The sequence below is a fragment of the Oryctolagus cuniculus genome, chromosome 9 (assembly GCF_051225735.1).
Source record: "Oryctolagus cuniculus isolate XC-2025 breed Fujian yellow rabbit chromosome 9, ASM5122573v1, whole genome shotgun sequence".
NCBI lineage: Eukaryota > Metazoa > Chordata > Mammalia > Lagomorpha > Leporidae > Oryctolagus > Oryctolagus cuniculus.
Genome location: NC_142875.1, coordinates 122,792,854 through 122,805,925, shown reverse-complemented (window position 1 = coordinate 122,805,925; position 13,072 = coordinate 122,792,854). Strand labels below are relative to the sequence as shown.

General features: G+C 37.7%; 1 protein-coding gene across 3 annotated transcripts in view; it reads left to right on the top strand.

Annotated features, from left to right (window-relative positions):
• Positions 1-13,072, top strand: part of KRAS (KRas proto-oncogene, GTPase) — a 44,259-nt gene that overhangs the window by 23,841 nt on the left and 7,346 nt on the right. Inside the window, exons 4-5 of one of the 3 annotated variants that reach the window (XM_051850342.3) lie at positions 589-748; positions 10,289-10,404. In XM_051850342.3, the coding sequence (XP_051706302.1) occupies positions 589-748; positions 10,289-10,404 (276 nt within the window). Of the gene's footprint in view, positions 1-588; positions 749-10,288; positions 10,413-13,072 lie in introns of all 3 variants that reach the window. The other 2 variants (XM_051850339.3, XM_051850340.3) reach the window with 2 other exon arrangements.

The window sequence follows — 13,072 nt, the reverse complement described above, 5'->3', positions numbered from 1 at the left end:
GTGCTCCTTCTTCCATGCCACTTCTTGAAAAATCACCTGAAATTGTGAAGGAATATAATTTTACCCCAAATGTAGAGTTTATGCATATTGCATATTGAAAATTAGCTACATAAGAAAGATTTAACAGAGTAAGCAGTGTTGTCCACATAAAAACTAAAATCTTTCTGCTTTTTCACTTTTCCTTATTGAGAAAGTAATGTGAAAATTATGTTAATGCTATAATTCATGTTTTTGTAAAAATATTTTCAGTTCTATACTTAAACTTTGAACCACATACATGTTTCTAAGATTATTGCTATTGAAATTAGGCATAACACTTTAAGTCTAGAAGTTTTCAGTATTTTATCTTTGCGATCTACCTGCATATTAATTTCTAGGCAGTTAATCTTTAAGTAATATATAAGGTCTCTGTATAAGGTGGAGGGAAACAATAACCAGAAGGAGAAGCAAGGGAGATTGGTATGGTTGAAGCTAGGAATTTCCTTAAAAGTCTTCTTTTATCCAAAATGTGTAAGACAGAAGTTGTGGACAATTTTGGAAATATTTTTGCCTTACTAATGCTCTGCTATAACTTTATTTCTTCCCCAGAGAACAAATTAAAAGAGTTAAAGACTCTGAAGATGTACCTATGGTCCTAGTAGGAAATAAATGTGATTTGCCTTCTAGAACAGTAGACACAAAACAAGCTCAGGACTTAGCAAGAAGTTATGGAATTCCTTTTATTGAAACATCTGCAAAGACAAGACAGGTAAGTAAAGCTGGAATCAATACAAATCCATTTTCTGCAAAATATTTCAATCATGAATCATACTTTACTAATAGATATTTTAGCATCATTTTAATGGTAGGAGAAGGAAATTAATGTGTTCATATGTGATAACATTACTATTCTGTCATTGATGTGATTTTCAGTTTTTCTCTCAGTGTGTTAAAATAGCATATAGAACGGTACCTTCTCTTGAGCAGACAGTGCTTCTTAATGCAGTGTTATGGTAGTACTTTCCGCTTTGATTTCTTTCCACAGTGAAATTTCCCTTGCTCTGAGCACATCTTACATTCAAGAAATGTGCGATTTCACGTTACATAAAGACAAAGAACAGGGGAACAGATTTTGAGTTTGTGCTTTTAAGAGTATCATGTCATGTGTTTCTAGATTGAATTTTGTTATATTTGAAGAAATTTTACTTTGGCATTTTTTTTCTCATTAAAGAGTATTTTGAAAGTGAATAGAAATTCCATTATTCATTTAGTGCATTGTTCTGGCAAAAATTAATCCCAGTTAGAACCTAAATTTTGTTAAAGAAATCATCATTTAAAAAAAATATTTTATTTATTTGCAAGGCAGAGTTAGAGAGAGAGATCTGCCATCCACTTGTTTACTAACCAAATGGCTGCAATGGCCAGTGCTAGGCCAGGCTGAAACTAGGACTTCATCCTGGTCTCCCATGTGGGTGTAGAAGCTCAGGGACTTGAGCCATCTTCCACTGCTTCCCCAGACACATTAGCAAGGGAGCTGGATCAGAAGTGGAGCAGCTGGGACTCAAATCGGTGTCTAAATGGGATGCTAGTGTTGTAGGCAGCGGCTTTTAAACCGTTATGCCACAATGCTGGTTCCAGTCATCTTCATTTTAAAAAAACTTTTTCTCTAGGTAAAATAAAATAATTTTAGCTAATACTATCTACCCTGTTTGTATGAAATAAGAGTTTAACATTTAAAAGGAAAATTCTGGAAAGGAACACAAAGATGTGATAGAATACAATTTTCATGCATAGACTGTAAGAACTTGTACAATATATGCTCCATACATTTTTTTTGGAGTTTTTTCTGGTTATGCGTACCTGTGAGCCCACAAAGATGGTTTTGTAGAATTTAACTCTTGTGTTGCTAGGAATTTAAAAAATTGATAAACAACTCATTACATAGTTAAACTCAGAAAAGCAGGCATTCTAGATGTTTGTTGAATTTTGTAAAGGGATAAAAACATAAGTGTAAATTATTCAGCTGTTATTTATGAGTTACTTCTCCAGTGAGATCATAAGTAGCTCCTCCTGGTTTGGTACACTATTTGGGTGTTTGTTTTGGAATTAAAAACTGAATTTTTGCAGTTTTTCCATCATATACATATTTCTTCTATGGCAGATAAATTATTTAAGTAAAGACTTGGTATATTTCACTTCAGAGTAATTAGGATTTCATTCAAATTCCTTCCCAAGTTCCAAATTTTAGGGTGGTTTGTTTTTTTTTTTGTTTTGTTTTGTTTTGTTTTGTTTTGTTTTGTTTTGTTTTTGGTCTTTCTCTAGTCTTTCTTACTAGTCTCAATTTTCTTCAGCAAAGAAGGTACTCAGAAAACATGATTATAATATTTATAGCTTTTTCTTCCAGTCCTTTTTTTGGTTTTGTTTTTAGTTTATTTATTTGAAAGGGAGCATTAGAGAGAGAACAGGCAGGGCAGGGGAGAGAGATCTTCTGCCTGCTGGTTTGCTCCCCAAGTGGCTACACTGGCTGAGGCTGAGCTACAGGCAGACCAAAGCTAGAAGCCTGGAACCCCATCTGGGTCTCCCACATGGGTTGGCAGGGGCCCAAGCAGTTGGGCCGTCTTTAGCTGCTTTTCCAGCTGCATTCACAGGGAACTGGATGGGAAGTGGAGCAGCTGGGACTTGAACTGATGCTCATATGGGATGGTGGTGTCACAAGTTAGCAGCCTAACCAACTGCACCGTGACGTCAGCCCTCCAATATTTTTTTTATGAAAAAATTTCGGATTTAAAAAATTGAAAAGAATTTTTATTGAAAACATTAGCAAGCCATCTATACTGTTATTAATATTTTATTGTAGTTGTATTATTCATAGATTTTAAAAATTTCTTTTTAGTCTTTTGAACATTTTTGTTAGCATTTCACATAAAAAAGGTAAACAGTAGAGAAGTGCTAGTACATTACAGTGCGTGCAGATCAAAGGGCTTATTAAGATCTCAATTCTAAATCAATGGGCTTAGGTTGGATCCTGTGAGTCTGCATGTCCAGCAAACCCCAGGTGATGCTGGTTTTGGTCCATGGACCACAGTTTTAAGTAGAAAGGTAGTTAGATGATACTAAAAGGACTCTTCCTTGTTAGTACCACAGTGTAGCTCTTCACTCCTTTCCCTGTTGATTGATGGCTGCCGCAGAAGCACCAGGTAGCTGATTCTTGGTGTTTTGGTGTTTTGTTATTAATGCTGTAATGTTTGAAGCATTCAGCTATTCATAACTACTCAGAAAACTACCCTGGCTTGCTTGCCCTTTTTTTTTTTTTTTTTTTTTTTTTTTACGATTTATTAGTTTATTTGAAATGCAGAGTTAGAGGCAGAGAGAGAGAGAGAGGTCTTCCATCCACTGGTTCACTCTGCAAATGGCTGCAGTGACTGGAGCTGGGCTGGTCTGAAGCCAGGAGCCAAGAGCTTTTTTTGAGTCCCCCATGTGGGTGCAGAGGCCCAAGCACTGGGCCATCCTCTACTGCTTTCCCAGGCCACAACAGAATGCTGGATCAGAAGTTCAGCAGCCAGGATGGCAGGCGGAGGCTTTACCTGCTACGGCACGGTGCTGGCCCCTACCCTGGCTTTCTTTTAAAATATATTTTTAGTTTTAGGCTGTTTTGAGGCCTTGATTTCTTTGTTGTTTTTTTTAAAGGAGTATGATATAGAAGTGGATTAAGTGAAGTTTGCTTTGTAGACATTAATGTGGACCATAATTAAAATGTAGAATGAAATAATATGAAAGAATATTTCTCTTTCTTAACCTAATGTCTAGCATATCTTAGATTTATATCCTACTTTATTGATGCATTTATGAAATTTATGTTGCTAAACCATAATGACATTTGATTTCTGTTGAGTTCTTTTTATTAAGTGAACTGATTGATTTGCTTTGAAATAAGGTAGCCTTTAATCAGTTCATGCATCTTCCTCTGTTGAAATGAATTTAATATTTGCATGTGTTACAAGATTTTTAAAGAGCTGTTTCAAGTAATTATAGATAGTAAACTTGCATATGTAAATTTTAATGAGTTTTATATATTAGGTTTTGTGAAACTTTGAAGCCCTAGCCTTGGCAGAATATTTTGTTATTTCTGCAGCATATTTTGTTACTCGGTTGTTGTTCAATAAATTTATTTGTTATTTGAACAAAATAACTTCATAAGTATCCTTGTATTTTATCAGCAGCTAGTTTTGTGCCCTAATTTTTGATTTTTTTGATCATGAGCCTAAAACACAAACACCAAAAAGAAGCATACAGGTTAGTAGGGAAAGAACATTAATTTAGTTACAAGTCAGGGACTGGCAAGCATGTTCTGTAAAGGGCTAGATAATAAATATTTAAAATTTTCAGTCACAAGTGTTCCTTGTTGTATATTAGTTGTTTTTTTTTAGACTCCTTTGAAAATGGAAAAATCATTGTTAGCTTGTACATAGCACGGAAATCAACTGCGGCCCCGTTTGGCCTATGAGTTGGCAGCTGCTGAGCCCTGACTGACTTTCACCTTAGGTCTTACAAAAGATCTTCTATCGGGCCGGCATCGTGGCTCACTTGGTTAATCCTCCACCTGCGGTGCTGGCATCCCATATGGGCACTGGGTTCTAGTCCCGGTTGCCCCTCTTCCAGTCCAGCTCTCTGCTGTGGCCCCGGAGGGCAGTGGAGGATGGCCCAAGTGTTTGGGCGCCTGCACCCGCATGGGAGACCAGGAAGAAGCTCCTGGCTCCTGGCTTCAGATTGGCATAGCTCTGGCCGTAGTGGCCATTGCGGGGGGCGGGGGGGGGGGTGGTGAATCAGTGCAGGGAAGAAGACCTTTCTCTGTCTCTCCCTCAATGTCTAACTCTATCTGTCAAGTAATTTAAAAAAAAAAAAAGGGGGTCTTCTATCTTCTGATTCCCTTCCTAAATGGCAGCAACAGCCAGGAGCCAGAAACTTCATCCGGGTCTCTGACATGGGTACAGGGGCCCAAGCACTTGTTTGCCACCAGCCCGGATTTCAGAGTATATTTTTGCCAGCTTAGTTACTTTGTAATAATAAAAAGGTCATTGACTGGCCAGAATATAATACATTATATATTTTTTATATTCAGTTTAGTCCGTATTTGAAAAGCAAAAGGAGTTATTTTCTACTACTACATAATACGTGGTCCCCACGTTCCTAGTACATAAGGGCTGATACCTACTTCACATTTATCTGGGAAAGAGGTGTTTGACGGATTTTTCTGGTTCCTTTGAGTTGTGTATAGCAGGATCAGCAAAGGCTGTTTAAACTGAAACATTGACACAATAGGATCAGTGTGTGTTTCAGTCTGTAAAAATCAAAAGTGGGAAGAGTTCAGTGCATAGATGGCAGAAGCAGTACTTTAGTCTGCTACTCCTGTTTCCGCTGTTTTGCTTTCTGGAGGACTCAATTTGAACATTGGAACAACTAGTTTTATGAACCTAAAGATACTGAGTGATTAATTTCCTATTTTGTTGTTAATTTCAAGATACTTAATTTTAGTTGTTAGAAGATCTCCATTAAAGAAAACATCTCAGCCAGCGCCGTGGCTCACTAGGCTAATCCTCCACCTGCAGCGCTGGCACACTGGGTTTTAGTCCCGGTCGGGGCGCCGGATTCTGTCCCGGTTGCTCCTCTTCCTGTCCAGCTCTCTGCTGTGGCCCGGGAAGGCAGTGGAGGATGGCCCAAGTGCTTGGGCCCTGCACCCGCATGGGAGACCAGGAGGAAGCACCTGGCTCCTGGCTTCGGATCAGCGCAGCACGCTGGCCGCAGCACACCGGCCATAGTGGCCACTTGGGTGGTGAACCAATGGAAAAAGGAAGACCTTTCTCTCTGTCTGTCTCTCTCTCTGTCTGACTATGCCTGTCAAAAAATAACAAAAAAATAAAAAAGAAAGCATCTCATGAAATTATATAGCAGAATAAGCAAGAACCCTCCTTAGTGCCTTGTCAATAGTGGAGTTTGTATACATGAGATGAATACTTTGCACTTCAGCTTTTTTCAGTTAAAAATCAACAAAACCTTGGTCCTGCACCTGCTCTTCGTGGTGCATATCCACCTAAGCAGTGGTATTGCTGCATTTGAACTCCACTTGATTTAAGCTGTAGTTTGGAAGGTTTTTTCAGATAACCGAGTATGTGAAATTGGTTTTTAGACTGCATTTCCTCTCTCCATTCTCATCCCCTAAGAGGGCCCATATTCCTGCATCTGTGTATGCTTAGGCTATGTGATGTACAAGAATTTTTTTCATGAATGACTCCATTGAAGCAGGTATTTGCAACGTAAAGAAGACCTTTCTCTCTATTTCTCTCTCTCACTAACTCTGCCTGTCCAAAAAAAAAATTTTTTTTCATAGTAAAAGCATAGACAAAAGGATATAATGATACTATTTAACAATTTCCTGGTGTTACTAGTATTTTTTCAGGTAATGGTTGAGCTGAAAATATTGTCAAATCTCTTGATTATAAAAATTTACACATTTAAACTTGTATATATTTGTTCCTGCATAAATATTTACAGTTGTGCTTAGAGTATAATAAGTAACATTTTAAAATGAGTATACTTGGCAGCCAGCCATATTCTCAAGAACAAAGTATTGAGTGCCAGTTGAGAGCTTAGTAACTAGCTATCGTGGGTATTAAATGTCTGTTTTAGTAATACTTGATCTTTGAAAAGTATGCATATTTGGGAATATGAAACCACTGTGCTTTTTCATAGGTGTGTACTTTTTATGTAGTTTTTAAAAATAAGAGCCAGAGCTAGTGGTTTTAAAGCATTTACAAGGATACATAACAATACTCTCTCACGTTCTCTTGATGTTAGTATGATTTTAAAGCAAATTATGAAGAAATGACTATTTTAAGTCTGAAGAATATTGGAAATAACTGTTTAAAATCTTATTTAAATTTCTTATTAGTAGAAATAAGAAAAGTCACTCTGGAGTAACTATTTCTCAGTGTTAATTCTTTTAGCCACTGAGGTCCTAAAACTGAATTCTTGGTGGTGGGTAATAATCTCCTCTTTTTAAATTGTTGGCTTCCAATTCTCTCTGCATTGCTGGAAACGAAAATCATATTTTCTGGTATTGGTGATGGGAGTGCTCACCCTTAGAAAGCAGACATCCAAACTGATTTTAGAGATAAGTTACAATCAAAGTTTACTTCTAAATTAGTGTAGGACCAATACATGTTTTCCTCCCCTCTTGGCATGCCTTCTGCATTGACTTTGTGACTTTTTTTTTAAACAGGAATTGAAATTTACATTCCTAAAAAATTTTAAGAAATATGGGCTTTTTCCTGGTTTGTGTGTGTATATATATATATATCTCCATTTATTAAAATTGATTTTTAAGTTAAAAGTTATTTGTGAAAGTATATTAGGTAACAGTTCATTTTTATATTTTACATACTTTATAAAAAGTTGTTTTTATGCCTTAAATTATCTTGCTTGGTACTCACAATTTTTAATATATAACATTTTCAAAGACAGATGAATAAAAATAATAAATGCTTGATAATCAGTTATAATCTACGAAAAAACTACATCTAAATACAAATGGAATTCTAATTTAAATTACCAACATATTTAATATTATCAAAAAATGCTTCACAATTTTTGTTTCCAGATGACTTAGCTAGCTTGTTCATTGTTTCCATTAAAAATAAAATTTCCTGGACTATAATGATTTTTGTTGTTAGATACTTTAACTGAAACATACCTATCACTAGATGATTTATATTAGTAACTTTATGCATTTGAATACATAATCACCTTATTTAAAATCCATGCTTTTTAAAAAATTATTTGACAGGTGAAGTTACAGAGAAAGATCTTCCATCTGCTGGTTCGCTCCCCAGATGGCCACAGTGGCTGGGGTTGGACCAGGCCAAAGCCAGGAGCTTTATGTTGGGGTCTCCTGCATGGGTGACTGATGTGCTTTCCCAGGCACGTTAGCAGGGAGCTGGCTTGGAAGTGAAGTGTCCAGGACGCGAACTGCTTGCATGAGATGCTGGCATTGCAGGTGGCTATTTAACCTGCTGTACCACAACACCAGCCCAGTACCTGTTTCTTATTACATAGTTTCTGGAATTTTTAAAATAATTAATTTATTTTTATTCATTTGAAAGGTGGAGGGACAGAGACTGAGGTCTTCAGTGCATTGGTTCATTCCTATATGCCCAAAAATAGTCTGATCTGGGCCAGCCAAAGGCAGGATTCTGGAACTCTAAGTCAGGGTCTCCCATGTGCTGACAAGGGCCCAGGTATATGAGCCATTATCACGTGTTCCTCACCAGGGTGTGCATTAGCAGGAAGCTGGAACTGGAAGCAGAGCTGGAACTGGAACCTGGGCACCCTGAATGGATGCCAGCATCCCAAGTGGTGTTTTGCTGTGCCAACAACTGCTTGAAAGAAAAGGCAAAAAGAGATCTTCCATCTGCTGGTTTGTGCTCTAATTGCCTGCAACAGCCAGGGCTGGGCCAGACTGCAGCCAGGAGCCCTGAATCCAGTCTGGGTCTCCCAGATGGGTGGCAGGGACTCAAGTACTTGTGCTATCACCTGCTGCTTCCTAGCGTACACATTAGCAAGAAGCGTATTGGAAGTGAAGTAGCCAGGACTTGAACCAGGCAATCCTAAAGGGAAGGGAGACGTCATAACTCTTATGTCAAACACTCGTTCTTAATGTGCTCTTGAGATCTGTGAAAAGTTCTTTGCCCTAAGGAATTGAGATATCTTTGTCTCAACTCTTAGAGTCAGTAAATGCACAGATGGCTTCTAAAGGCAAAAAGGAAGCTCTAACTATTAATAATTAATAGCTGATTCTCTGTGCCTAATGGAATTTAAGAATACAGATCCTAGTTTAGATCTGTATTAGCTTTTTAGATGCTGGGTCCATTTTTTTGTCTCATTTGTTTACTGTGAAACACGGATGTTACCAATCTCAGCAAGTTAAAATATGCCAGTTACTTACTTTAGTAAGTAATTCATAATTTCTTAAAATTAATAAGAATGGGGCCAGCATTGCAGCATAGTGGCTTAAGCCACTGCTTGCAGTGCTGACATACCATGTAGGCGCCAGTTCAAGTCCCGCTGTTCCATTTCCATTCCAGCACCCTGCTAATGCTCCTGGGAAAGCAGCGGAAGATAGCCCAGGTCCTTGGGTCCCTGCACCCATGTGGAAGACCTGGATGAAGCTCCTGGCTCCTGGCTTTGGCCTGGCCCAGCTTCAAATGCAGCCTTTTGGGGAGTGAATCGGTAGATGGAACATCTCTCTGTCTCTCCCTCCCTCTCTCTGTAACTCTGCCTTTCAAATAAGTAAAATAAATCTTTTTTTAAAAAAGTTAATAAGAATAAATACATGTATCTTTCAAGTTAATTTGTACTACATGCAGATTATTGTAGGAAAAACTCCTTTAAACGATTTATATTAGAATAGAAGGTACAAAGCCAGTAAAATTGGACACTGTTTTAAAAATATTTTTAAGACTGGTAGAGAAGACACAGACTGTTTTTCTCCTATTTTGTGTGTATATTTTAAACATTTCACAATGTTTTATATTATGGTAAACAGCCCTCATTTAAAAATTTAAAATTTGTTTTTATCCATCCACAAAAGTTTTGTACTCAGAACTGTGAGACCTTATAAGTTGACTGGAAAGTGTGCTGCTAAAGCTCAAACTCGAGATTCCAGTCTCTTGATGCCCCTTTATTTTGAGATGTTGTTTGTTTAGTTCTTTTTTTTACTATTTATTTATTTACTTGAAAAGCCAGAGCTATAGAGAGAGAGGGAAAGACAGAGAGAGAGAAAGAGGGAGAGGGAGGTCATTGATCTCCTGGTTCACTTCCCAGAAGGCCAGGCCAAAACCAGGAGCTTCCTCCAGGTCTCCCACATGGGTAGCTGGGGCCCAAGCGCTTTGGCTGCCCCCTGTTGTTGGTTTTTTTTTTTTTTTTTCCCCCATTAGCATTAGCAGAGAGCTGAATTGGAAGAGGAGCAGCCGGGACGTGAACTTGTGCCCATGTGGGATGCTGGCATCATAAGCCATGGCTTTACCCACTACACCACATCACCGACCCCTCTAATTAGATTTTTAAGGAAACAAAGTGACTTAAAGAACAAACCGGGATTCTAGCCCATATTTAAAACTGTATCTGCAGTTCAATCTGATGTCTGTTTAAAAAAAAATTCTCAATCGCAAAATTTCAAACTTCTTGCACATGGCTATCCCAGTAAATTAGTCTTACAATGAAACAGACTTTAAAGAAGTTGTGTTTTACAATGCAGAGAGTGGAGGATGCTTTTTATACATTGGTGAGAGAGATCCGACAATACAGATTGAAAAAAATCAGCAAAGAAGAAAAGACTCCTGGCTGTGTGAAAATTAAAAAATGCAATGTAATGTAATCTGGTAAGTTAAGCATATTAATTTTGGCAGAAAGCAGGTATCTTTCAAAGGTAACAAAGTAGCAGCTACTTAGGTATTCGAATTTCAAGTATTCAAAGATAAGAAATGTGTAGTTTATTCCCATAATTAGTACATTTATTTTGAATCCAATGAATATTTTAATCAAGATAGTTTTGGTAGCAGTAGTAAACTACATTTGGCATAAGGTCTGATGATTTAATTAGTCTAAGGTAAGCTAACGTTTGGCATCTGATCTTTATTTTTAAGGGAAATCAGGCTCAAGTTTTGAAATGATCAGCTTTTGATTTTCTTTCTAGAGAGGGAGAAAAAGAAATGATACAGAGTGGTAAGATCAGATGGCCCTGAAGGTGGAAAAGATTCCCTCTTAACAATGGGTTTTCTTTTTGGTCATTGCACCAGCAATTAACTGTTTATCTACCTGTGTTCTCAAACTCAGTGACATCAACAGCACATTTCTACCTGCATAGAAGCCTGGGAGTTGGGGATAACTGCTACGTCCCTCTTTCTCACTCCATTTGGAAGCAGCTGTAAATTTTATACTGTTCTGTTCCAGCTCTGTCTTTTTATCACATCATTGGTTCAGGCCCCTATTATTTCTTGCCAGAACTGTTAAGATGCCTCCTGCTTGGTTTACCAGGAAATACCATTCTCTTTGTTTTAAATCTAGTCAATACCATAGCATGCCATAATTAGTCCTTAACACCTTCTTATCTCACCAGCCTACTGGGGGTGTATATCTAAAAAACGTCATCATTGAATGGAATTACCTTTATTTGTTTTTTGGCCTTATGTAATATACACCATGTTATCCCCTACTTTCCCTGTGGCACCTACTTGAAAAGGTATATTCTTAACCCTGGTCTGTTAATTAGCTTATGCTTTTTCATGATTCTCCTAATGCCTATTCTGTAAGAAACTTTTCTCAAACTGTTCAGCTGGGCAACTGTTCCTGTGTCTTCCCAGTATGCTCTTGCTAACTGTAACATGCTGCTCATGTTACACTGAAACAGTCTCATTTGTGTTCATTAACCTGTAAAAGGGCACTTCAGAAATTTCATAGAAAATCCTTATGATAAAAACTACACATGAATTTCAGCTTTTTCACCAAAATAAAATTATTTTAATTCCCTTTTTGAAAAGTATAATTTGAAGTATACTTTATTAGATAGGTAAAATCTTAAAGATCCAGCAAAATATGTCCTTAATCTTCATATAGCCATTGCCTGGTGAGGTTCCTGACACACAGTAGCTGCCCAGTAAAGATATATTGAATGGCATCTCTCAATTTCCTTTCTACACTGACTCATATTAATCTGTCTTGCTCAGATAATACTTCATTCAGTAGGAGTCAGAAAGTTCATGTCAAAGCTTAAGCTTTCAGTGCATATTTTTGTAATATATAATATTCTGTGGGAATGTGAATGAAATCAAAATTTTCAAAACTGCTATGTTATTTTTTGTTGTATGAATTTTAAGTCAAATAATTTATCTCCCCAAAGTGTAAAATACATATCTTAGTAGACTGATTCCTTAAAGATATTGTGTAGTGTACTAATCTCTCTTCCACCTAATATCAGAGAAGCAAATCATGGCTGGCATTAATTTTTATGGACAGTTATGAACTCATTGTTTTTTGAGTGCTGTTATATACAGCTGTATTTTATTTTAGAAGTTGTAAAATTTAGCATTCCAGTGCACTTTGCAAAGTTAAACTTTTTTGTTTATTTATTTGAGAGACAGAACTTCTGTCTACTGATTCACTCTCCACATGCTGACAATGGCTGGGACTGACCAGGTTGAAACTGGAAGCCAGGAACTCAATCCAAGCCTCCCTTGTGAGTGGCAGGGACCAGTACTTGGGCCATCTTCTGTTGCATTCTCAGGCATAGTAGCCGGTAGCTGGATCAAAAGTGAAGGAGCAGGACTCAGAGTGGCACTCCACTGCAGGTGTCACAAGTGGAAACTTAGCTTGCCATACCACAGTGCCCGCTCTGAAAAGTTAGTTTTTAACTAACAGTACCATGACCAGATTTAAGTGATGGTTTTAATTTTCATTTTCTCTTCCTGTTGTTTCACTATTAGGTGAATTTTAAAATGTTTAGAATAAAATAAAAATTTATATTTAAAACAAAGATGTGCTAGTCCCAGTTGGGGCACCGGATTCTGTCCCAGTTGCTCCTCTTCCAGGCCAGCTCTCTGCTGTGGCCCTGGAAGGCAGTGGAGGATGGCCCAAGTGCTTGGGCCCTGCACCCGCATGGGAGACCAGAAGGAAGCACCTGGCTCCTGGCTTCGGATCGGCGCAGCACGCCGGCCATAGCAGCCATTTGAGGGGTGAACCAATGGAAGGAAGACCTTTCTCTCTCTCTCTCTCTCTCTCTCTCTCACACACACTCTCTCTCTCACTGTCTAACTCTGCCTGTCAAAAAAAAAAAAAAAAAAAGATGTAGCATGTGTTGTAAAATTTCTAATTTCTGCAAAATTATGTTTTCACAGTGACTACTGAAATAATTGACCCAGTGAATCCTTGTGTGTTTCATGGGCACCAGTAGCATTTATATAAAAAATGTACTGGGTGATTTTTAGTGATTTAAAGTTAAATAAAAATTTTCTTTAAAAGAAAATTTTGACAATGACAAATGTTT